At 42.6% G+C, this 26,023-nt stretch overlaps 1 protein-coding gene and 2 long non-coding RNA genes across 3 annotated transcripts in view; 2 read left to right on the forward strand and 1 right to left on the reverse strand.

Moving 5' to 3' along the window:
• The window catches only part of LOC122174219 (uncharacterized), a 61,719-nt gene that overhangs the window by 15,793 nt on the left and 19,903 nt on the right, over positions 1-26,023 (reverse strand). The window lies entirely within an intron of this gene.
• Positions 1-26,023, forward strand: part of ACMSD (aminocarboxymuconate semialdehyde decarboxylase) — a 48,202-nt gene that overhangs the window by 9,305 nt on the left and 12,874 nt on the right. The window contains exons 3-8 of the mRNA XM_005286797.4: positions 2,902-2,998; positions 13,359-13,408; positions 16,114-16,350; positions 20,088-20,181; positions 21,674-21,769; positions 24,911-25,083. Of these exons, the coding sequence (XP_005286854.2) occupies positions 2,902-2,998; positions 13,359-13,408; positions 16,114-16,350; positions 20,088-20,181; positions 21,674-21,769; positions 24,911-25,083 (747 nt within the window). The remainder of the gene's footprint in view (positions 1-2,901; positions 2,999-13,358; positions 13,409-16,113; positions 16,351-20,087; positions 20,182-21,673; positions 21,770-24,910; positions 25,084-26,023) is intronic.
• Positions 3,011-10,354, forward strand: LOC135974115 (uncharacterized). The gene is made up of 2 exons (XR_010591279.1): positions 3,011-3,514; positions 7,684-10,354. It is a non-coding gene; the product is annotated as an uncharacterized LOC135974115 (long non-coding RNA).

The raw sequence follows: 26,023 nt of genomic DNA on the forward strand, positions 1-26,023 counted from the left end.
TGAAACTGATGAGCCTGATGATGAGAAACTTTGCCATGTTGCTCAACTGATTTCAGACAGCTGATTTTTAAATCTGTGTCTAAATTTCCACATAAATTTGTTAAAGCATAAAACACCAGGTGCTGTTAGGAGGAGATGTCATACAAATCTTAAGTTATGTCCTAGGTAAATTGATTAAGGCTTGAGAATGGAGGTCTCATAGTACCTTGTCTGACGGCTCCACTCTAGCCATTGGTTTGGAAACATGAACAATTTCCTCAGGATCCATGTGTTTATCATTACTGCAAAACCTGTTTCCAATTAACTTTACAAAATTACTACATAATTTTGTATTTTAAAAGTGTCTGGATCATGTGCATTTTAGTGGTAGCGTCCAGAGACTGTAGCAACATGACTGGATTTCCAGCTCTCATTTTTTTGTTGGGCCAAATCTTGCTTGCCTTACTCATATGGGTAATCTCATTGATCTGAGTGAATTTAGTCAGGTCAATAAGCAGAACGGCAGTTTGTTCTGTAAAACAGGCTTTTCCTGAATTTACACACAAATATGAGGGTTCAGGATTGATCAGTGGCACATCCATGATCACACAAAATTCAATTAAACACAGATGAAAGCAGCAATCACAATTCTTTATAGCCTGGCACTTAGCTTATTAGAAACTCTTTCATATTGCATAGCCTGATATTGCATGGAAAGGGTTTCTTTTTATCTTTCAGTATTTATGTATTAACACTGGCCGGTCCCTTGGTGAAATTAAAATCTGTCTAACATTGGTTTCAGTATTAATAGAAGAAAACACATATGAGTCCTTTAGAGGCTAGCAGAGTCTGAAGAAAGAATTAAAAGTCTACTGTGCTCACTGAAATACTCCCAGTGGTAACTCAATAAAGGGCACATAGTCTATTTTTATATGACAAAATCTTTAATTCCGCTAGGCCTTTCCCTTACCCCCAAATATCCTGCTGCCTGCATATTACACAATAATCAACAGTGGCTTGATACTGGATTTTTAAAATGTATTGGAATGTATGGCTAAGCTAGCCCCTTCCATTTGGAAAATCAATTCTAACAGACTTTAAAGGATTTTGCCAGAGGAACAGGACTGTGGAGTTGTAATTTCTGGCTATAATATTGTGAGTCATTTTCTCAAACTGTGATATTGCTGCCAGCTCATTCTGGCAACCTGTCAAGGTGGCACAGAAAGGGAGAGAAAAAGAGGTTTTAAAATATTTATCAGGGAAATATATTTGTGAATGATGTATGAAGCTAATAACATATTCAAGGTTAAAAACAGCCTGACTCCTCATAGAGAGGAGACATGCAACTGAGTATGCCTGCTGCAACGAGTGTAATTTTATTAATTTAAGAAATTGTATGTCTGTGTTCAGAACAAGGAATAGTCTGAATTAACTATTATTTTACATTGCAGAATAGATGTACACTGAGTGAAATTCACGTCTCCTCCAGGAGCATCAGTCAACTGATTGTGTGTGTTGGGGGAGGAAACTAGGTGTGGGTTGGAAAGAATGTGCCCCCTCAGATTGGAGCAGGCTTTAGGGCTTCACTGCATCTAGCTGCCATCCACTGTGCTATTCCTCCACACCCTTTACAGAGGGGTTTCCAGCCACTAAATCAGTGTAATCGCAGATCCCGTCACTCCTTGCCTCCAACATGTCTGCTCTACGCCCATGCTTCCCTACCACGCACAGGTGGAATCTGCAGGGTCCAGACATAACTTAATCCAGCTGTCTGTCATAGCTCAACTTTCATGCATTCCCATTACCCAACAGAAGCAGCTAAGAGTGTCTCTTGCAGGTATTGATGGGTTACATCTCATCAATTTGTTGAAGAATAAAACAATAGGAAAATTGGCTGTTGCAGTTGCTTTTGGTGTTGAATCACTAGCTCTAATAACATATTCATAAGAGCAAGTGGCTATGAACAGTTGCAACATTCATTTTCCTTGGCTTGATTTGACAAGACAGAGACTACACAGTGTCTGGCCAGTTGTCAACCCAATCAAAAATTAAAATCAGAAGTGTTGCCCTCTTCTCACAATTAAAGGGACACAGTCAAAGTTAGTGACCTTGGTAATATTTTGACCTACATAACCCTGAGAGGGCTTTGCATTAAAACTGTATTCCTATAGTTCAGGTAATTGTTTTATATTGGATCTTTTCCCCTGATACGAATGCTTCAGTATTCTTTTTTTTATTATTATTATTACTACAATGAAAATTCAACCCGCAGCTTCCATTGGGGCTAACTCTATCTCTCAGACATGCATCTGACAAAGTGGGTATTCACCTACGAAAGCTTATGCTCCAATGCATCTGTTAGTCTTAAAGGTGCCACAGGACTCTCTGTTGCTTTTTACAGATCCAGACTAACATGGCTACCCCTCTGATACTCTATCTCAATTGTACTGGATGAATCTGCAGAACTCTACTGAATTTATGGAGTTACTCTGAATTCTCTCTGGAGTTACTAAGATCATTTTTGAGCCCACTGACTTCCAAAGGAATAGGGCAAACCTGAGGGCAGAACTTGGCTCATAGTCAACAAACAGCACTCATAAGCATCACTGTGATGTCAAACTCAGGTGCCTGAATGATGGAGTTTAGTTAAGGAAATTGTTTCAGGATAACAAAGGGTATCAGCAATAGAAAGGGGATTATTTTTAAATTATAAAAAAATACCTTGGTATTGTCCTTTTGCATTACAAATGACATTTCAAAATATTGGGGGGGGGATTTTTTTTTTCTATTGAACAAAAATGTAGGGCCTGAATTCTAGCACTGGATGGGCACTGGCAGCCCCACATACTTCTAACACAGTAGAATTTAGGCCATATTATCTTGACATAACTTTATTACTGTAATGAAAATTTCATTTCACAGGGGGAGGCAAAAATGATGAAGGAGGGAAAGGTTTTCAGAGTTATCCAAGAGAACTGCTGGAATCCAGAGGTTCGGATTAAAGAGATGAACAAATCAGGTAACTCCAAAAATGAAATTTACTAATCATAAATCAAATAGAACAACTTAAGCTTCACACCAAAGTGTTCTATAATAACATTAAAATGAAAAGGTTTTGCAGCATTACAATTAGTTTAAATCAATTGCAAGTCAATGAAAACTAATACAGTTTACATTTAGACTCAAAAGAGACAGATTCTACCTTTCAGTACCTTGCTCCACAAATAGCCAAAATTAATTTCTGTGCAGGAAGGTACAAGTTAATATGAGTACGGGTGTCAGAACATGGCCTCAAAAGGAGAATATGCATTCCTGATTTTAAAAGTGGTCTATAAAGGAGAAAAATGTGTTTGAGCTCTTCCTTTGTTTTTGATGATGTATTTAAAAAAAAAGAAAAGAAAAGAACTTTCTGCCAAGTTTTTTTCCCCTGTTTGTTTTTGCATTACATTGTCTACCACGTTTTCGCTGGAGGACTGTGAGTAACTGGAGAATTAGTGGAATTATGTTACCGGATGAGACAAGAGGCCCCGATCCAGTAAGCACATGCCTAACTTAAAGTTTGGCTTCAAAAAGACCACTCGTGTGTATCATTAGGCAAATGCAATTATCTTCAAGAACTCATAGAGAATGGGTGAGGTCACAGAGAACTGGAGAAGGGCAAACATGGTATCTATCTTTAAAAGAGAACAAAGAGGACCTGAGGAATTATAGACCATCAGTCTAATTTAGATATATGGGAAGATACTGGAACAAATTATTAAACAATCAATTTGTAGGCACTTGGAGGATAATAGGATGATAACAAATCCATATTGGCTATTACTTAAGAACAAATTATGCCAAAGCAACCTAATTTCTTTCTTTGACAGGGTTACTGGCCCAATGGATGGGGGGGCAGGAAGGAGTATATAATACTTATTTTTATTTTAATAAAGCTTTTGACAGTCTCACAGGACATTCTCTTAAGCAAACAAGGAAAATGTGGTCTAGATGAAAATACTATAAAGTGGGTGCATAACTGGTTGAGAACCTGTACTCAAAGAGTATTTATAATGGTTTGCTGTCAAACTGGAAGAACATATCTAGTGCAGTTCTGCTTGAGTCATTTCTGAGTCACATACTAGTCAATATTTTCATTAATGACTTGGATAATAGAGCGGAGAGCAGAGGTGAAAGTAAGCCAGTATGCCCCGGTACAGCATACCAGCAAGAGCCGGTGCGCCATACCGGAGCGGCCCAGCTTCCCCAGGCGGCAATTTAAAGGGCCTGGGGTTCCCAGCAGTGGCTGGAGCCCCAGGCCCTTTAAATTGCCACCAGAGCCCCGCTGCTGGAGCCCTGGGGTAGCGGCAGCGGGGCTCCGGGGGCTATTTAAAGGACTGGGGAGATAAAAGCAGGGGAGTCCTGGGCCCTTTAAATAGCCCCCGGAGCCCTGGAGTAGCGGCGGGGCTCTGGGGGCTATTTAAAGGGCCCGGGGCTCCCGCTGCCTCTACGGCCCCGGCCCTTTAAATAGCCCTGGAGCCCTGCTGCCGGAGCCCTGGGGTAGCAGTGGCAGCCGAGCCCTGGGCCCTTTAAATTGTTGCCGGAGCCCCCGGCTGCCGGTGCTACCCCGGCAGGGGAGGGTATTTACCAGTACAGGGTGGGCCGGGGCTGGCTCTGACCCCCCCCACACCCCTTCCACCCAAGGCCCCGCCCCTTCCGGGGGCCAGAGCCGGCCCCAACCCAGTCCCATACCGGTAAATCCCTGTTTTTACTTTCACCCCTGGTGGAGAGTATGCTTCTTAAATTTACAGAGGATGCAAAGCTAGTTGCAAGCACTTTGAAGGACAAGATTAGAATTTAAAAAACCTAAATACATTGGAGAATTGTTCTGAAATCAACAAGATTAAATCCAATAAAGACAAATGCAAAGTACTACACTTAGGAAGGAAAAAATCAAATGCACAACTACAAAATGGGAAATAACAGGATAGGCCGTAGTACTGCTGAATAAGCTCTAGGGGTTCTAGTGGACCACAAATTAAATATGAGACAAAATGTGATGCAGTGGTAAAAAATAAAAAATCATTCTGGGTGTATTAACAGGAGTGTCAGTGACTGGGATGTGGCTGGTAGTGTCTAGTGGTTGGAGCAGGAGTCATGCCTAGTGGTTGGAGCAGGAGTCAGTAGGCAGGAATCGGATCTGAGGGTCAGGACCAGGTTACATGGAATGAGGCAGGGCAGGGGCAGAGCTGGAGCAGGACTGGGAACAAGGCAGGAGCTGGAGCTATTGCAGCCACAGGTAAATGCTTTGAGCAGCCACTGAACAGCTGCTGCTGCTGGGTTTAAGAATCACTCTGCTGATTCTTTTAACTAATCAGGCAATGTACCCAATGAAGCTACTACAGGCCAGCTGTCCTCATTAGGCTGCCTGGAGACTGGCTCTGCTGCAGGCCCTGATTCCTGACAGTACCTGCCCCCTCGAAGACCTTGGTGCGCAGGTTCTCAGAGTACGTCTGGTGGAACTTTTGCAATAGGTCCAGGGCATGGATGTTCTCTATTGGTTCTCAAGACCACTCATCCAGACTGTAGCTTTCCCAGTCCACCAGATGCTGGAATCTAACTAACCAAGGGTGAGGATTCTGTAGACCACACACTCCTCCTGTCCATGAACTGTTATGGGGGTCAGTGGCAGGTTGGATTGGCTTGGGTTTGGATTATTAGTGCAGGGTTTTTAAAAAGTGACATATAAAAGAGGGGATGGATCTTCATGCACTTGGGCAGCTGTAATCTGAAGGCCACTGGGTGTACCCATTCTGTAATCTGGAAGGGGTCAATGTATTGGGAGTCTAATTTGGCAGATACGTGGTTCGATGTAAGGTTCTGGGCAGAAAGCCACACCTTGTCATCTATGGCCAGACTGGAAACAGCCTAATGGTCCTGGTCCACATGGTGTTTATAGGCTTCTTTGGCAGACTGCAAGTGTTCCTTGAGCTCATGGTGCATCTGTGATAGGCAGGAGGCTAAATCCGCTGCGGCCAGTACTGGGGAACTCATGGGCAAGTCCGGGTGGAAGTGGGGGTGAAAGCCCTAGTTTGCAAAAGAATGGTTTATGTGGGATCAAGGCATGGATTGCATTGTTATATGTGAATTTGGCATGGCACAGCAGGGGAAGCCAGTGGTAACTCAAAGAGCAGTGAAGATACTCCTCCAAGATTTGACTGACTTTCTCTGTTTGTCCATTACTCTGTGGGTGATAGGCAAGACAAGGTGTGGGATTCAATACCAAGAGTCTGAGAAATTCCCATAAGAATTGGGGGATGAACTGGGGACCCAGATTCAATACAATGCCCGTCAGTAACCCAAGGTAGTGAAAGACATTTTCTAGGAAGAGCCAAGCAGTAGGAACAGTATGGTGTAGGATGAAGTGTGCCCTCTTTGTTATGAGGCCCACAAAAACCAGGATTACCCTGGGATCATGGCAGTTCTGCAATGAATTCCATTCATATAGTAAACCAAGGCTGTGGAGGTGTGGACAGATTTGGAGGAGACCTATGGGTTTTGATCATGAGTTCTTGGTATGGACACAGAGGTTGCAAGACTTTATATAATCCTTGATGAAAGCTCATGACTTGGCCACCAAAAGCTCCTTGAGACCAAATTCCTGGTCTTGAATTGGCCAAATTGGCCCACAAGTGGCAAATTGTGGTATAGTTTCAATAACTGATGCCTAGGTTGTCGCACTGGAACAGAAATTCAATCCTTATGCTAGAGGAGGCCATTCTGTGGTCAGAACTCGGATTCGGGTCAGGTACCCAGATCATTCAGGGTCTCACGGATCTGGGCTGTGAACAGGTTGTCAAGGAGTGGATGGAGGATGTCAGACTGCTGTAGTTCATCCCATTGACAAAGTTGGGACCTTGAGTATAGTGGCAGAGGGCTCTTCACCAGTTTTGAGATATTTGTCTTTCCAGGATAGGGCATCCACCTTTCAGGTTGTCACAAAGTCACATTGAGCAAAAAGAATCTGCAGATCTAGTATTGGTTAAGGCATCTAGCTGCCCGTAAATACTTCAGATTTCTGTGATCAATTAGGAGTTGAATGGGGAAATGGGGTTCCTTCTAGGAGGTGGTGCCACTCCTTGAAAGCTACTTTAATAGCCAGTAGCCAAGACTTGAAGGGACGGGACAGGGAGGAGTAGGTTGTGAGGGCCCATGTGTCAAGATAATACTGCACCTGTTTGAGGCATTAGCCTGGATCATAAACGGTTTAGGATCTGAGTGAATCAGGATGGGTGCTCAGGTGAATGCCCTCTTCAGTCAAATCAAAGGCCAACTGAACCTCCGTAGACCATGTAAACCAAGCCCCTTTTTGGAAAAGTGCCATTTTGGGTGCAATCAGGCTAGATAAACCTTTAATAAATTGCTTGCAGAAATTGGCAAACTCCAGGAATCGCTGAGTCAGTCACTGGGTAACCTAACAAGCACAGCTGGCCTGTTGTAAGCTGCCTGATTGATTGGTCGGAAGAGCCAGCAGACCAGCTCTTAAGCCCAGCAGCAGCAAAAGTTCAGCAACTGCTCAAAGAATTTGCCTATGGCTGCAATAGCCTCTGTGCCTGCTTGTTCCCAGCCTTGCTTCTGCCTTATTCCAGCCCTGCTCCTGCACCCTTTTTATACATCAAAGAAGCAAACTAAAAGAGTCCAACTTTTTTTTTTTCCGCTTTGCAGGTCATCTTTAATAAGCAGTGAGTTCCTCAAAGGATAATAACTACAGGCCATATCTTATTCTTGTTTCATTCATGGAGCTGCAGCTATTGATTTCAAAGACAATTTTGAATAAGAAAGATTGAGGGTATAGAATATCAGGGTTGGAAGGGACCTCAGGAGGTCATCTAGTCCAACCCCCTGCTCAAAGCAGGACCAATCCACAACTAAATCATCCCAGTGAGGGCTTTGTCAAGCCTGACCTTAAAAACCTCTAAGGAAAGAGATTCCACCACCTCCCTAGGTAACCCATTCCAGTGCTTCCTCACCCTCCTAGTGAAAAGATTTTTCCTAATATCCAACCTAAACCTCCCCCACTGCAACTTGAGACCATTACTCCATTAGATCATGGCCCTAAAAATTAACCACCAAAAATGACACAGTTTGGGAGGGAAGATGCAAAGAGTTTCTCTCAGTTAAAGAAAGCTGGTAACCAGCAGGGTAAGATGTCATTAACTCAGATAACTTAGGCCCTGTTACTAGGTCCTATTTGTGAAAAGCTTTATGCAGCAACATAAAAACTTTATCATTGCTAAGAAATGCAACTGGTATCCAGTGTACCAGAACAGCGATTAGATCACATGATCATACCTCCTGGCTCCAGTCGGAATACAAGATGGTGTATTAAAATACTTACTGCAAAGCCAATGTGAAAACTGAGTTAAGATCACAGTATTATGTCAAATGCCACACTAGCCAAGCTATGTGTGGCACTGAATTCAAATATTAATTTTAACTAAACTTTAATTCCTTTCCCCTCTGTGAAATCTTCTTGGTCCTTCCTGCCTCAGTGAAGACATAGCAGAATGTATCGCTCTATGTCATAACAAATACCATGGATTGCAGTAAGATGCTGGTCGTTGCAGATGTGCATTCTGAAATATCAGTGAACCAGGATGTACCAAGAGGATTTCAGAAAAGTATGGGGGAGAGGGAAAATACTCTTTCAAAAAGTAAGTTAAAACTCATTTATGTGGTGAGTCGTCTCCCTCATTCCCTCACAGTGTGGTGACCGGGAATATTCAGCACAGAAATCTCTAAGTCCATTTTTATATTTGCTTTGCCGTTTGCCTTTCCGCAAGCTGGAATGCCAGAAATTAAAGCATTAATGCAATCTCTCTGTCAGAAAAGGAAAGAAAAGACTGAATTCTGGAAATGATCTTAAGGTGGTAGAAATCTGAATTTACCATGTCAGAGAAATAGATGATTCTGTTCCCCTTTAAAAATCAGAACACCAACGCTCTTAACTATTTATAGTTGATGACTGAATATCAGAGCCACCAAAGGAAGAGGAGAATGATGTAACAGATTTAAGATGGTGTCAGGAACCAACAATTCATAGCTCAATTTTTGCAGCAATTAATATTTAAAAATCCTTGGACATCTGTGCGCCTATATTTAAGACAAGCTGATCAAATAGTGGAAGCAGAGGAAATGATCTTCATGTGAATCACATAAAAAAGGAAAGTTGGATAATTAAATGCAAAAAAGCAGGCAAAGGTTGAAGATTAATGGTCCCTGGGGACACTGGGGAAAGAATGGCAAGAGAGGCAAACTGCACACAATTAGATGACCGTGATCACTTCCATACCAAGTGCTATTCCCGCTAAGCCTATATCACAACTGTTCTGAGGAAGCTGATTAAACAGTTGTTTGATTGCACCCTCTTCAAACACTTTAGCAGGAAAGCGTAAATAGGAAAAAGACAGAAATTGCTGGACAGTAAAATATGGCTCTGTTAAGAAGAGGGCTGTAATGGGATTTAACCATTTCAATGTGATTGGAACAAGACACAATAATAATCTGTTTAAGGCATGGGAAGTGTTCCCAAATGTGCTAATCAAGTGTTCACTGGCACATTGCTGGAGAATCTAAATGAGTCAGGGATCAAGACCTTTGTGTTCTCCCACTATGCAGTACAGAGTGGAGCAAAATGCCCAAAAATCCATAATGTGTCTGTGTAGAGGGGAAAATTGACTACATGGGATATTCCTACCCACCCTTTCCCCTTCCACTCTCCCTCCCCTCCCCACAATATTTCTGACCTCTGGAAAAAGCCCTTGGGTCTCATCCTCATTTATGTGAGAAAAGAGGCATGGCCAGGGCAAAAAGAGGATCATTCTTCCTCCGAAGCACTGCAGCAGGAATACAGTAAAACGTGCAGGTTGAAGCAGAAGACTGAAAATTAGCATGAACATTTAGGGCCCAACTGAGAAGACAGTGGGAGCTAAGGGCACTCAGCACCATGCAGGAGTTGCTCAGCATGGACTCACATCCCTACAAGTGCTCTCTACTGAAAAAACAACCTTGTTGGGGACTCAGTTACAACACAAGAGCTCATGTTTGAGGAAACAAGAAGCAAAAATGCTGCTCGTTGAAGAGTGATTCACTAGCAAACCCGCTTCCTAGAGGAATCCAGATTCAACCTCTGGTCCCACTGGTTAATTATTACATAACAAAGGGACACTGACAACTTAAAATTCACATTTCAGTACGAAAATGATTTACCTGCTGTAAAGTAACTGCAAGTAATATCTAAGATTACTATATGGGAAAGAAATGAGAGAGGAAAATATGTTTTCTCTGTTTTTATCCTATCTGCTTAGTATGTATTAAACAGCACTGGTTGCCTATAGTCAGTTTCACTGTTTCCCTCATGTAGTGAGTTAAGCCTCAATCCTGCAAGCACTTGCATATGCTTAATTTTATACCAGACATTGCAAGATCCCTGTTGTTTTCATGGATCATTAACACAGCAATAAGAAAGAGAAAGTCACTAGAAAAAAATTAGGAAAGAGTGTTTGTAAAATCACAAAACTTCGCAGGGTGATAGTGAGGCAGTTGTAGTTAATGAAAATAATTCTTACTCATTTTTTTAAAAATAACTGATTTCAAGGTGCTGTTCGTGAATGCAAAGCTTCTGCATTTGTTATAATAAGCTTTGTTTACCACAAAGGCGAGCAAAACCAATATATATTGTTCTCACTGTCTTAAGTGGGACCAAAGATTTTTTTATATGACAAAATACATTTATGGAACTCAAGATACATTTATGGAAAATTAAGTAAAGTGAAAGAAAGTCAAGAGTGATAAGCATGCACAAGTATTTAAATTAATACCAATAGATTAAAGCAGGGGTTCTCAAACTTCATTGCACTGTGACCCCCTTCTGACAATAAAAATTACAACACAACCCCGGGGGGGAACGAAGTCTGAGCCACCCCAGCCCCACCGCTCCAGGTGGGGGGCAAAAGCCCCAGCCTCGCTGTCCTGGGCGGGGGGGCCTGTAACCTGAGCCCCGCCATCCATGACCGGCTCTAGGTTTTTTGCCACCCCAAGCAAAAAAAATTTTGGCTGCCCCCCACCCCAGCCCTGGGCCCTCCCCCGCCCCCCCCCCGCTGCCCCAGTGCTGGGCTCTCTCTTCTCCCCCCCCCACCCGCACCCCCTGTCACCCCAGCCCTGGGCTCTCTCTTCCTCCCCCACCCGCACCCCCTGCCACCCCAGACCTGGGCTCCCCACCACCAGTGCTGACTCCACCCGCTCCCCCCTCGCCTCCAGCCAGTCCGGCGCTGGCAGGGTCGGAGTAAGCAGTGGGGCTCCCGGGAAGCGCCTCAGCCCAGGGTCCCTCCAGCCAGGGCTCCCGCCTTCAGGACCGGCCGGGACCCAGGAGAGCAGAGCCAGGGAACTGCCCCGGCAGGGGGCTGAGGAGCCCGGGCAGGGTAGCCCCAGAGGGAGCGGAGCCCCAGAGAGCGGGACATGGGCCCCGCATGGTAGCGCTCCGCCCTCTATGGCCCCGCTGCTGCTGCTGCTTCTGGCTGCCCTGCCGCAGCCCCTGGGCAGCTTGGGCCACTTCGCCCAGCCCCGGCTGCGCCGCTGGGGGGCAGCCGCCCTGCAGCACCTGCAGCAGGGCCGGCTCTAGCTTTTTTGCTGCCCCAAGCAGCAAAAAAAGCACCGCCCCCCCAAACCCCCCGCCGAGTGCCGGGCAGCGCCGCCAAAAAAAGCACCGCCCCCCCCCAAACCCCCCGCCGAGTGCCGGGCCGCGCCGCCCCCCCCCGCCGAGCGCCACCGGCACCCCCCCAGAGCGCCGTCCCCCCGCACCGGAGCCCACCCCCCCCGAGCGCTGCCCCCCAGTGCCGAGCCCCACGCTGCCGGAGCCCGCCCCCGCCCCCCGCCGCCGGAACCCCCTTCCAGCGCCACGCCCGCGCCGCCCCCTCGCCGAGCCCCGCGCAACCGGAACCTGCCCCCCCCAGCGCCGCAACGCGCCGCCGGAGCGCCACCCCCCCCCCGCGGAATGCCGCGCCGCGCTCCCCCCGCCGCCCCTTACCAGGTGCCGCCCCATGTGCTTGGGTGCCTGGTGCCTAGAGCCGGCCCTGACCTGCAGGTGGCTCCATGTGCCCCATGGGGCAGCCCCCAGCCCGAGTGTCCCCCGTTTGGAGCCTGCCTGGCCCAGCCACAAGGTGCAGTGCTATTCCCCCGCGGCACGAACTGCAGTGGCCCCAGGGCGCCCCCCGCACACGACGCGCTGCTGCTGCCAGGGCCAGCTCTACGCTTTTGCCGCCGGAAGCAAAAAAAAAAAAATGGCCAGAATGCCGACCTTGAAAATGTGCCACCCCAAGCATGTGCTTGGTTCGCTGGTGCCTAGAGCCAGCCCTGGGCCTCGGCCTTTGGCTTCAGCCACAGGCGGTGGGGCTTGGGCTTCAACTTCAGCCCTGGGGCCCAGCAAATCTAAACCAGCCTTGGTGACCCCATTAAAACAGGGTCTTGACCCACTTTGGGGCCCTGACCCACAGTTTGAGAACCGCTGGATTAGTGTAACAATAGATCACACACCTAACTGCTGCTCTGGGCTTTTGTCCATGAACTGAAGTGATTCTAAAGAAAATTGTTATAATTGTTCCACAAATAACAAACAAAAATATTTTTAAAAGCCAAACACCAATTTTTATAGTTCCACATTAAGGCACATGTATGTATGTATGTATGTAACCAGGGGGTTATATGCTTCTTCTGGGCAGAGAAAGCTCATTCCAAGCATCTGTGGCCCACAGCAATTCAAATCCCATACAAATGCCTACTTATGTGACAGCTGCCATCTTAGCCAACATCAGAGATTGAATTGGGGACTGGCAAAGCTATAAGTGTAAATCTATATGGATTGAGCTAAGTAGCTAGATCCTGTTATGAATAATTACTATTCACTCATAAAAGTATTCATTTGCACATGTGCCCAGTTTTGCTTGGTGAGCTAGACTGACTCATCATATTAATTATTATTTTCCCCATTTTGGGTCATATTCTTCCCATGAATACCTCATGTACAATTTCCATTGTCTTCTGTAGCTGTGGGTCTCAACCTTTTTTCATTTGTCGCCCCTAAACATTTTTGAACGGAGGTGCGGACCCCTCTGGAAATCTGCAGACCCCCCCAGAGGTCCGTGGACCACACATTGAGAGCCACTATTCTATAAGAACCATGTGCTTGTATCCAGTCTGTCCCCTAGGAATGTATCTGCTTCCTGCAGATTGACTGACAGATCTCTATAATTAATCTGTAATGCATGAGATCAAACCATGATCAGACCTAGGACAAAATCATAATCTGCATTTTCATATTTAAAGACTTTTGCTCTTCTATGTAGGAGTCACTGTACAAGCCCTTTCTACAGTTCCTGTAATGTTCAACTATTGGGTAAGTCCTTGCAAACAAATTTTGTAAGTCACAGATACTATAAAATTCAGAATAATGAAATCCTGTGCCTGTGAGTTAGGCAGCTCAGCCAGTCACCAGAATAATATGACAAAGCTGCTCTGGCAGTGGAAGAGAGGCCAGCAGAGTAACATGGCACAGCTGCTCCAGCAGGAGCTGGACTCTGTAGAGCTCCGCTCTGGAGAACATTTAATACAAATGGGTGAGACAGCAACAGGAACTTAGGAAGAGCAACAGGGAGCAGGGAGAAAGCCTTTACAGAGCGTGAATCTAGGACTGGAGTGTATGATATAAAGGAAAAAGAGGCAAGTTCTGATTCATTGGGTTGTAAGTCTATCAAATAGATGTTTTCCCATCAAAATAAAATTTCAAAAATTGCCACGGGGAAATCCACCTTCTTTGTACTGGGGTAAGGAAGAATGCACTTCCTTCATGCACAGCACTGCAGAATTAGCCAGGTACTTTATGAGGGATTTCTACCCTCCTCTGAAGCATCTAGTAGGAAAGTAGAACTAATGAGCCATTTGTCCAGTCTACTTTGTCAAATCATGTTTGGATGTAAATCATGAAGAATCTGATTTGCCCACCGGAGGGTATCTGGGCAATTTCCATCTTATAGACATTGGAATGCATAGATAAAGTATTACAAATATGCTTTAATAGAACAGATACATTTACAAAAAAATGTCCCTTTCTTTTAAATATCACACTCCCAATATGGGAAAGCTATTGGTGCAGGAAGCTCTGAGTCTGAAATTACATCTCCCACTTAGCAGCACAACTAGAATTGCAGAATGGATTCACACTTATTTCAAATGCATCAAACAAACAAAAAAATGGTTTCTAGAAGGTTGATCCTAGCAAACAATAGGCTAGATTCATCCCAGGTGTAGCACCCATTGACTTCAATTATTTAACATCAATGCAGTTACATCAGGAATTCACTTGGCCCATTTCCTATTTGTATCTAGTACTTCACAGTAATCATGTTGAATGATAATACATAAAAATTCAGTTACAGATGTCCTACATAAAAAATTATTACAGCATAGCCCATAAATTAACTGTACACCTCTAGTACTTTGTGTGGGATGACATTTCCCATATTCTGTACTGAAATAAATATTTGTTTGGTTTTTGTTTTTTCCTTGAACACACCCTAGGAAAAAAATAGGGAACCAATTAATTTGTATAATATAGTTCTCCCTGGATGTCATGGCTGCCATATTAGAAATAGCACTAAGAACTTTAAATTTTACAAATCTTTTGTTCATGTTTACTCTGTAAAATTCATCATGCTCCAATGTCACATTTCCACCTCCCTCTACGCCATTCTTCCATCTTCCCACCTCCAGCAATAAAATGGTATGTTAAAAAAAAAAGATGTAAAAGTTTAAATCTGGATCCCAAAGACCTTAAAATTTTGGGGTAGTCAAATCTAAGGGGTTGGTTTGGTCCATTTTAGAGAAAAAGGCCAGATGCAAAATCCACATTTGGGTTTGGATCCAACTTCCACCCCACAGAAAATTTGGAGGGCTCTGGAATTTTACTTAACACTCATTTCTAAATAAAAACCTAGGGGAATGCCTATGGAAAATACAGATCAAGTACACACTTCCCTTTTTACTTGGACTGTTTGGCATTTACCCCTTGGTAAACAATGTAACGCAAAGGGTACATACTGAGATTGGTAATTTTAAGTGTGAACAACATGTCCATTATACCACCAGAAGAGCCTTTACAATTCCTCACCATGGGAAGTCTTCCACACCAATTATTTCATTCTTGTACTGCATCAATAACATTATTTGGACACTAGACCAACTCTATGGTCAAACCTGTGCAGAGGTAAATAAATAGAATTGAAATGAGGGGTGAGAGAACTTGCTTTGCCAAGGATTCACTTGAAACTCCTGGCTTCTATATTTACAAGAGAATTCTCAATGTTTGAGCAGAGCTGTGCTTGAACCAAATCCCCAGATACAAACTCCCCCCCATTGAGATCTGGACTCAGAGTTTGTGGTCCAGGTCTGGCCTATGGAGTGCATTTTATCTTACATTCTCCTATTTGCTGCTTTTCATCTGGTGCCCCATTCTGCCCTCTCGAAATGTAAGTTACAATCATTTTACATTCCGACTGAATGCCAAACTGGGGCAAATTTAAACTTATGCTTTGTGTATAAAATGGTAAGAAAATGGATGTAACTCACTTCACCATTTACATCACCACTCAGTTCTGCCCAGAGATTCAGTTGGAAGATACAACTGCTTACATCAGGTATCTATTTGCCTTCTGACAGGCACGTGAGTGCTATAAGAGATTCTCTAAAAAATCCTGAGAGCCTCAGCAAATGAGGTCAGATTCTCCCTTGCCTTTTATGCCCCTGAGGGGTAGGAGGAAAAGCAACTAATGCATGAGTATGCAAGATAAAGTAAACTCAACTCATCAATCCTTCCCCTAGGATTTCAAACAGGGCAGAATTTGGCCTAAAGGCTTTACACCTATTCAGAATGACTAGTGGTGAAGCAAAAGCCTTGGTTTAAGTCTTCTCCTTGTATTGTTTGCTGTGACATTTTTTCTTGGTGATAATTTGCATGCAATCCTTTGGGTTTCTTCCAACATCTGTCAAGGTGATAACATTTGGGAACTACATTTTAATTTACTCTTCTTCTTAATATCATACCAGGCTAAACCTGAGGATACTTTAGATCTGTGCCAATTATTAAATAATGACTTAGCTGCTACAGTAAAAAAGTACCCCAAGAGGTTTATCGGCCTTGGCACATTACCTATGCAAGCACCAGACCTGGCTGTGAAGGAAATGTATCGCTGTGTGAACGAGCTTGGCTTTCCTGGGGTACAGATAGGATCTCATATCAACGAATGGGACCTGAATGCACCAGAACTGTTTGCTGTCTATGCTGTGAGTAGACATTTCCTAGTTTATCCCAAAGAATGTTGTGATATGAAATTCTAACTAAACAAAAGGCATTGGGAAAAATTCAGCTGTCAGTTACACTAGTATAAATCCAAATATTTCAATGGAAATAATCTAAATTTACAGTAGTATATCTGAGAGCAGGATTTAGTCCAGAAAATCTGTTTAAGCTAATTTTCTTTATGTAATGAATGATAATTTACAAGAGACACTCATACAATTGCTCTAATGACTGGGGGAAACAGCTAATATTGAATGTTATTAATTTGCCAATAAACTAACATAATAAATGTTAAAAAGGAAAGGATAGTACATTTCACAGGTACTTTGTTCATATGGTGTCTCATCCAGCCCCACTAAAGTCAATGGGAGTTTTTACCATTTGTTTCAATGGGCACAGGGTCAAGCCTATAGATCCAATTGAGCATTCATGGCTGGATCCCATACTCTTTACTCACCCAAGAATATTAGTGAAGTCAATGGGAGTTGTGAGTGTGCAAGGACTGCAGAATTGGGCCTTTATTCAAGCAGATTCCCAATGGTGCTCTTCGAAGTTATGCGTGAGAAAGGCATGCTGATAAGTAGCTATTTGATAGGTTTAGCTTTAATTATGTATGGTAATTCACCATGAGATACCAGCAAATGTTCTGGAGCATATTTTGTAAAATACATAATGAAATCTTAGTCATATGAGACCTCACTGTAGGTCTCGCTCCACTATTGCTGGAAAATTAGGAGAGTTGCCACGTTTTTGGTTTGTGAATGAGGGCGTATGTGACAATTAGTAAAGTGTGAGTTAGTCCTATGATTATTTTTGTGTCCAAGTAGAATTAAATGGGGAACAGTTTAAGGCTGAGAGTTTCAAAGTGACCAAAGGGAGTTAGGCATCAAATTTCAATGAGATTTGGGCACTTAGCAACCAACAGCTATTTGGAAAATCTGCGCCTCAGTCATTTAATTTTTTTAATGTATCTACGATATTTCTTAGGTAGCAAGGGTCAACTGAAGTATTTGAAAAGACTGTTATAGACTTCTATGGGTTTTGGATCAGGCCATGATAACCTTGGAATCTAAGTGCCACACAGAATTGAGTAAACATCACCAAAAATTCAAAATTGAGTTTATAGAGTATAAACTGAGTTTATAGATTATACATTTTTTAAAACAGCCTGAAGTCCAGATGGGCTCCATCATTTATCTAAATTCCTAGATTTAATCAGTGTACATTCTGTATCTGATCCACAGGTTATTATAACTGTCAGCTTGAAACTGATTCATGGCGGTTACTTTTCAGAACTCTCAATTTGCTTGAGAACTGTTAGTGCAGCATCTTGATGACTTGTTTGGTTTTGTGGTCACACACAGTCTGTTCTCAATCTCCACTTTATGGGGATGCTTACATCCATCAATATGTTGAAACATATACAGGAAGTTACCTCCCACAATAATTAGCATCACATGCAGAAACACCCTTGGAAAGTAAAGATGATGAAGAAAAGCTACATTTGACCTTGAGCTGTATCAGTTCATCAAGCCACTTACTGAGCTACACATTTTTGTTTACGAATATAATCCTGATCCTTATGGCAACAGTTAACTATTTACAAATCATGAGCTTGCATTTATCCACAAATTTTAGTTTTATTTACTTTGTAAGACTAGTTAACCACTAATTGTTCAACTCTGTGATTATATCTCCCTTACAAGAAACATAGGTCCAGACATATATGTGACAAAATAGAATTATTAAAATCCCTATTAAGCAAGTGAGTAGACCTGACTACTCGTGTTTAAAATTAAGCATGTACCTAATTCACTCAAATCAGGACCCATAACCTGTATAATTCCTCTGTTTTCTTTTCTGAAATTACCAACAGTTGAAATCCCAGTGTTCGAGGTTTGTGTACTGTTTGGATTTGTTTGTTTGCTTACAAAGAAATTCTCTTTAACTCTATATTGTATAGAGGAGCTATTCAAATACTAAAAAGAAAGGGGAGGGAAGTTAAGACCAACTTATAACAAAATAAAGACTAATTTATGGGCACTACTCACCACAACTATGTCTAACCTGCTGTATCATTTACATGTGTGTTAAATTATGTAATTAATACATTAATATTATTTTATCACATTCCTAATAAATGAACAGCACAGCGTGCACATATATTCATTGGCAAGAGTTTGTGTTGATGGCAAGCTATTCAGGTTGTCCTTGCCAATAAAAGCTTTAAACCACACCATGCTATCATGTAACTTGCTGTGCTCCATATTTAACAGAAAACAAATATTTCAGAAATATACAGCCTTTAAAAAAATTTTGGTACTATTTGTGTATCAATCCACAGGTAACGTCAGACTCTCTTAACACCATGGGTCCAACTGTAAATTTTTTAAATCTCTAAAAATTATCCAAATTAGTTTTTCTGACACGGTAATGCTGCAATGTAAAGGTCTCTCATCTTGTAAGCTACTTAGGCTAAAGATAAGAATTGTATCCTACTGGAAAAGAGGGAATCCCCAGCTTTCTAATGGGATAAGTCCATTATTCCTGCACAAAGTCTTGGAATGTTAAATGTAGTCCCAGTGGAGACGGATTAGTGGGAAGAATGGAGCTTGATTTGTAGCCCTCCAGATTGGATAGAAACAATTCTAAACATGAATCCATGCAGTGGGACAGGTAACAAATGTTCCCAAACACAGCAGACTTCTATTCTATAGGCACCTCTATCCAATGCTCTGAGAAGTCACCCCATGTGTTAAATACAATCAGGCAGAATGTTAGTTTGCACTTAGTTTAACTTTGCAGTAAGACACAGATACAAATAATGTGATAAGCACTTTTGTACCAAACAATTAAATCTGAAGAACGCTTTTACTTAAATGACAAAATGTTGTTATAAGGGCCCAATCCTGCAGCCCTCAAGGAAAATTTTGAATCGGAGTAAGGACTGGAGTAAGGATCTGAAGGGGTAAATACCACAATCTCATGGGTGTAGGATGTCTTTCCAGGGGCTTGTCTTAACTAGAAAAATTACACCGAGTCAGAACATGACCTAGAGCTCAACTAACATGATGTTGAGCACAACTTTGCAGGCAGTGTAGATGCAGGCAGTCATGTTCACCACCACGTCAGCTGGTCAGTGTTCATTAACTTGAGATTGTGCTCTAATTCAGTGTAGTTCTCTAGCAAAGACAAGCCTCATGCTGCTGCTATGGTGAGCTTTGAGGGGATGCTGACTGTATGTATCCATTGGCTCATGCATTCACACACACACAGGGAAGGGAATGGGGAAAAGGAGCATAGCAACCAAGGAGCCCTTGGTGCCCTTTAGTTGTAGTAGGGCCATGCCACAGCTTTGAGGGTGGATTCTGTATGTGCCAAGCCCATTTACTCAGACTTGGTTAGGGTGACCAGATGTCCTGATTTTATAGGGACAGTCCTGATTTTGTGGGCTTTTTCTTATATAGGCGCCTATTACCCCCCACCCGTCCCGATTTTTTACACTTGCTATCTGGTCACCCTAGACTTGGTATAGGGGCTACAACTTGGGCCTAAGTGAGCACCTCCATTTTTTGCTAAATCTTGTAATCCTTTCTATGAATTATTTACAGCCAAAGCAAAAAAAGGCCTTTTTAACAGTATTGCCTGGAGCATACATACATTTTGGAGTTCATTTTGATGCCGTTACGTCCAGATAATATTTTTTTCCTTTTCACCAAAGGCAGCTGAATTATTAAACTGTTGTCTGTTTGTGCATCCCTGGGACATGCAGACAAATGGAAGGATGTCCAAGTACTGGCTTCCCTGGCTTGTGGGTGAGTATATAGTTACAATGCTTAATCTTCATTCATTACCTGGCATTAGCTGCAACATTTTATGCCAAGGAGACAATTGCAAATGTATAATTGCGTGAGAAAGACTACATTATTTTTCTGTCAATCATTTTTAAAATCAGACACTGCCATTAGGTCAACACTGTAAACTTCACTGGGTAAACTTTATATATCTATAATATCTGTATCACTAGAATTTAAGGGGCTTGCAGCAGCCTCTAATGTTCTCTTGCCTCCTAGAGAACACATCTTCTGCCTCTGTAACAAGAAGGCTCCCAAAGGGAACATGATTAGAAGAAAGACAAGTGGAATTAGCAAATGACTCTCTGAAACAGAGACCAGGAAGGGAATATTTTGAATTTAAGTTCATTTCAACCATAGCTGAAACATGTGCTTGAGGCTCTTTAGAGGTATAGGCAACAGGGAATTGTTTAGTTTCTGTGTTTTCCACATCTGTCAGTTAAATTAGAGTTGCAGTCCAGCACAGAGTAACAGTGGGTAAAATTGTGACAGTCCCTGGAAAATTTTAGGCCTGATTCTATTCTTACTTTCTCTGGTTTAGCACTGTGTAACTCAATAGACTTCACTGGAGTTACACACCACTGTGACTGAGAACAGAATCAGGCACTTTAGCCCTATCTCCACTAGAACATTTTGGTGTTGCAGCCACCACTGCACTTGTGAAACACCTCCATACATTACCTCCATACATGAAATTTCTAGCAAAGGTGCACAAGTGTTCACATCACCACTGGGTTGCACTACATGTGCCATGTCTATACTAGAGCCTTTTGTTAACCCTGGTTCAGATCCAATGTGAGCTCTTGTATAGATAGGCTACCAGCTGCTCACACTATTTTTAACACCATATCAAATAACCTTACTCAGCGCAGGTCTATTTGACATGGTGTTAAAAAGAACTGAACGTTGTTATATTTACTTACTTAATGAGATGCAGTAACCTAAAAACACATTCTCATGATATTTATGTAGAGCTTTACATCTTCAGAGCACTGCACAAACATTAATTAATCCTGGCAACTCCCTTCTGAGTGTTATTTTCCCCCATCACAGGAATACTAAGGCAGAGAGGTTAATACCCAAATTTTCAAAGTCTAAAGTTAGGCTGAGCACCCCCAACATCCATTGACTGGTTTAGGCTCCTAAATTTGGCTTTAGGTGCTTATCTCTAGGCACCCAAGTTTGAAAATTCTGTCCCAAAGGTAGAGAGAGTCAGTGTCAGAGCTGAGATTACAGCTCAGGAATTCTTAATTCCTAGTCCTGTTTTCTGACCACAGTTTAAGAATCTTAACTGACTAATAGCATTGAGTGCTTCTCTAATAAGAAATAAAGCTATGCAGTTTGTCATTTGCACTGTAACTGTTAACTTTGGCATTAAGTATAGAGGATATTGGGGAAAACATCAAGCTGCAGTGTGATGTCTTTATGTTATGAAACTTTTTCTTGTTGTTAGGCATGCCAGGGGAAACAACCATTGCCATTTGCTCCATGATTATGGGAGGAATTTTTGAAACTTTTCCTAAACTGAAAGTTTGCTTTGCCCATGGAGGTAGGTACAGTAGTTTGCCTCAGAAGCCACTGTTCTTGCTGGGGATTATTGAATGGTTCTGCTGTTTGATTTTGTCTGTTATCAGAGCAAATTCAAGCATTTAATTTTATATTATTTGAAAAACAACACTCAGTAAAAATATAAAGTTAAAATAAAGACTTAGGCCTATCTCAAAGGGGATGATTTAAAAAGGAACAAGCCATTTTAAAGGTGAGTGTTAAAAGGAACCAGGCCTTGTCATTCCTAATGAATCAGTTTAGTTCAAATGTTCCAAAATAACTGGGTTTTGTCATCTCCAGTTTCCAGTGGACTTGAGTCCACATTACAAAACACCACTACAGCTGTCAGTAATTGGCATCTTTGTTGATAGTCTGAGCAAAGGAGCCAAGGATTGAAAAGCCCTAGAAACCAAAGTATCCACTTTTCTCTAGAGATAACCCAGGTTGATCAGTATTGATATCTGGGTTTGAATTCACCAGTATGACCTACTGACCCTTTTGGAAGTCAGTGGGAGTTTTGTATGAGGAAAGATTTGGAGTGAGGCCATGGTCTGTGGGTTGCTTTTGAAATATGCAGATTGGATAACACAAAATTTATCACAAGCAATGAAAAATGGATCATGCCGCCTTTGCGTAATGCTTCTCGGTAGCTTCTGCTTTCTGAAAATAAGCTTCTCATTGGCACCCTTAAGAGACTAGTCTTTTGACAAGAAATGTTCACTCAAAACCCAAGCCAGATAAGTCAAGGACAGTTTTGAATACAAAAAGTTGCAGAATCCAGTCCTTGATGTTTTGATATGTCACTGGGACTCGGTTTGACCACACAGCAGATTTAACCAAAAGGGGAAATTAAAAGTCACCACAAATTACTTACTCTAGGCAAGACTTTTTAATAGCCCATCTTAATTATGCATTTATGATGAGCTAATAAGGGCAAAATGCTTATGGATGGTGTGGGGAAAAAGAAAGGGTGTAGCCTCTTCAGCATTGTCTGGCAACTTGTTTGGCAAAGAGAACATCAGAAGAGCTGAAGGTGAGTTGTTTATTCAGAATTTCTTCTTTTTTTCTTCCTTTTCAAATCTGAGCTGAGAGTAAATTGGAAACAAAATCAGAAGCCTGCACCAACTCAGAGATACTCAGGAAGGAGCTGCTCTTGTAAGAGAGACGAAAGAAAAGGCACACAATAGGAGCAGAGGGAAACACAGAAAAGCTTAGACAGTATCAATAAAGGAAGCAAACTAAAATGCAGGTGACAGATTGCTGTTTGTAGCCATTACAAAAACTTTGCCCACAGTGCTATTCTAAGCTCTCCAATATTATTGCGCTCCAGTGACAAAGGCAGAAATGTCAATGTTGCAGTTACTTCCACTTGTTTGTTTTAAGTGTCATTTTATATCAAGTTTTTTTTTTAAATAAGGTTAAAAATGGAAAAAAGATAGAAAGCTCTTCTAATTAGAGCTATGATTTTTGCTCTCAGGGTTGTGTCTGAAAAAAAAGACATGCAGCCGTATCTGATATAAATAATGAAGCCCTCATGGCTAACTTTATACTCTTTACATTGAATTGCCTGCTGTGTGGTATAAAATCTATGACCAGGATAACTTCGCAGTATGGCTCATATTGTCATATGGAATCTGGTGAGCTCTAAAGATGCGTGTCTGTTTTCTGGTGTATTGTTGACCTGGCCATTTTTCTGTTTTGACATCCAATGGGAAGCAATTTTCTTTTGAAATTATGTTCCTGAAGAGAAAGAACGGACAGCTGGGGAGGAAATGTGAGAAGGGAACAGACACACTTTCGTCTCATGGCAAGAGCTGGCATGTGTCACTTGAATAATGGTTGTCAATGAGTATATTATTTTGGGGTGTGGGTATTCTCACAAATTCCACCCACACACCAGACTCAGTCCTCTTGAGATGCAAAAGAGAAACATCAAAACAAGGTGCCATGCAAGTAGGATTTACAGATCTTCAGAATCTGATACTCCTTTTTTTCCTTGAATGTTTTGCTCTGTAGTGAAATTGATAACAATATTGATATTTAAATTATTATTGTTCAAGCTTCAGTGTTAACACCCATTGATACGGATAGGGGAACTTTCCAAGGACCAATAGTTTCAGGTGGTCTACCAGCTGAGACAGACATCACTGCTTCAGTTTACATTGGGTTCATATTTCAAAGGTTTTCCTTAAAATCATAAGGACTAGAGATCTAGCCTAGCAGGGTCTAGGAAACTGTAAAGTTAAAGCAAATATCAAGCAAACTGAAATGGAGAGAAGATGTACAACTGTTCGGCATGTATTTTATCTATGTAATAATCAGATATGTCTATTTCTTCCCTCAGTGCCTGAAGAATTTACTTGCATTGACCAACACGGTTCTTACCAATGAAAGCCCAGTAATTCTGCCCATCAAAACTTGTAGTGCTTTCACTTATCACTGTGCCATCATTTAAAATTGCCTCCATCCTCCCACACCACCTATCTCACAACATGTAGCTGACAGGGCTGCCAGTGTCTTCCAAAGGCGTGTCTATATCAGCCAGAAAAACAATGGATAAATTCCTGGCCCCATTAAAGTCAATGGGACCAGGATTTCACCACGCATCTAGCAAAAACTTTTGTGCGCTGCTTCCACTGCCGCTGTAAACATGGTCTTAAGACTGTACAGCTACTGTGAGCCGGCTGTGAAGGGGAGATCATGAGCAGTGCAGTGAACACTCTCGCTACTCAAAATAAGCTGACAAAATCATCTACAACCCACAGCCACTGTTGGTCCAATGAGTGTGCTTCCCCGCCCTCCAGTCTCAATCCCTGGTCAAAAACACTATATGCCAATCTTTAGCCATTGATGTGGCTCAGTTCTTATAACATTGGAGCCAAATCTTCTGCTGGAGCAAATTGGAGTTTCTCTATTGACGTTAATGGAATAATGCTTATTTGCACCATTTTATTACATTTTGTGCCTGGGGTTGTTTGTGATTAAGATCTCTTGCTCACTCTTGAGTATTATATGATACTAATTTCTATATAGCTGCACATTAACCTCTCTGTTGACAAATTAGCTTTTTTCCTTCCTGTTTTTTCAGGTTTTGTAAAGCAAAGAAATAATTTCCACTTTCAATACAATTACCTCTTTGTAGGTGGCGCTTTCCCATATACACTAGGGCGTATTTCCCATGGATTCAATGTGCGCCCTGATTTGTGTGCAGTGGATAATAAAGTTGATCCAAAGAAATACCTCGGTTCATTTTACACGGATTCACTTGTCCATGATCCTCGGGCCCTAAAGCTGCTAATCGATGTAATAGGAGAGGTGAGTTGGAACATTTCCTAGGATATACAGCTGATATTGCCCAGGTGAGTCATACTGCGTTCAGTTCTTTCTTGAGGAACTCGAGTGGGAATCTTATCATGCTTCAAATATGGACACAAACAGAAAATTATTTCAGCCCCCTTTTGGCAGCTAGATACTTCCAATCCAAGTGGCTGGTTAGGATCAGTGGTGCAAGTAGATTTTAACTCTTACCAGTACGGTACCGACCCCTGACTTCACCCACCCTCACAAAAAATGTTCTGTAACTAGAGCCCTGCACAGATACAAATTTATACCCACGGATGTGGATATCAGCAGATAGAAATTGGTATCCGCTGAACCTCAGGGCTCTCCTGGGAACCACAGCAGTGAAAGGAGCAGAATGTGGGGCCACCGCTTCCAGGAGCCAGCGGCCCATGCTAGCAGCAACTCTGGCGCGGCTGTAGCCTCCCCCAGCCCTTCCACACGTCTGAGTCTCCTGTCTGGGGTCTGTACAGCCCCACCAGAGGATAGGGCTGAGGGCAAGTTTGCGGGTGGTACAGCCACGCCAGCGGAGCTGCCAGCATGGGGAGATGGCTCTTGGGAGTGGCAGCCCCATGTTCTGCTCCTTTTGCCATTGCGGTTCCCAGGAGAGCCCTGCGGTTCAGCGGATACCAATTTTTATCCATGGATATCTGCATCCACAGGTATAAATTTGTATCTGCGCAGGGCTCTACAATTCATTCTTGAAATATGTCTTTCTGGTATGGCATACCAGCAGTAAATGTCTTAATGGTATGGTGTGCCTGACTGTACCGGCTTACTTGCACCACTGGTTAGGATCCAGTCAGAGGTGAAAGTAAGCCAGCCCGGTCCGGTCCTGTACAGTGTACCAGCAAGAGCTGGTCCGCCATGCCGGATCAGACCAGCTTCTCAGGTGGTGATTTAAAGGGTCCAGGGC

The sequence above is a fragment of the Chrysemys picta genome, chromosome 11 (genome assembly GCF_011386835.1).
Source record: "Chrysemys picta bellii isolate R12L10 chromosome 11, ASM1138683v2, whole genome shotgun sequence".
In the NCBI taxonomy this organism is placed as follows: domain Eukaryota; kingdom Metazoa; phylum Chordata; order Testudines; family Emydidae; genus Chrysemys; species Chrysemys picta.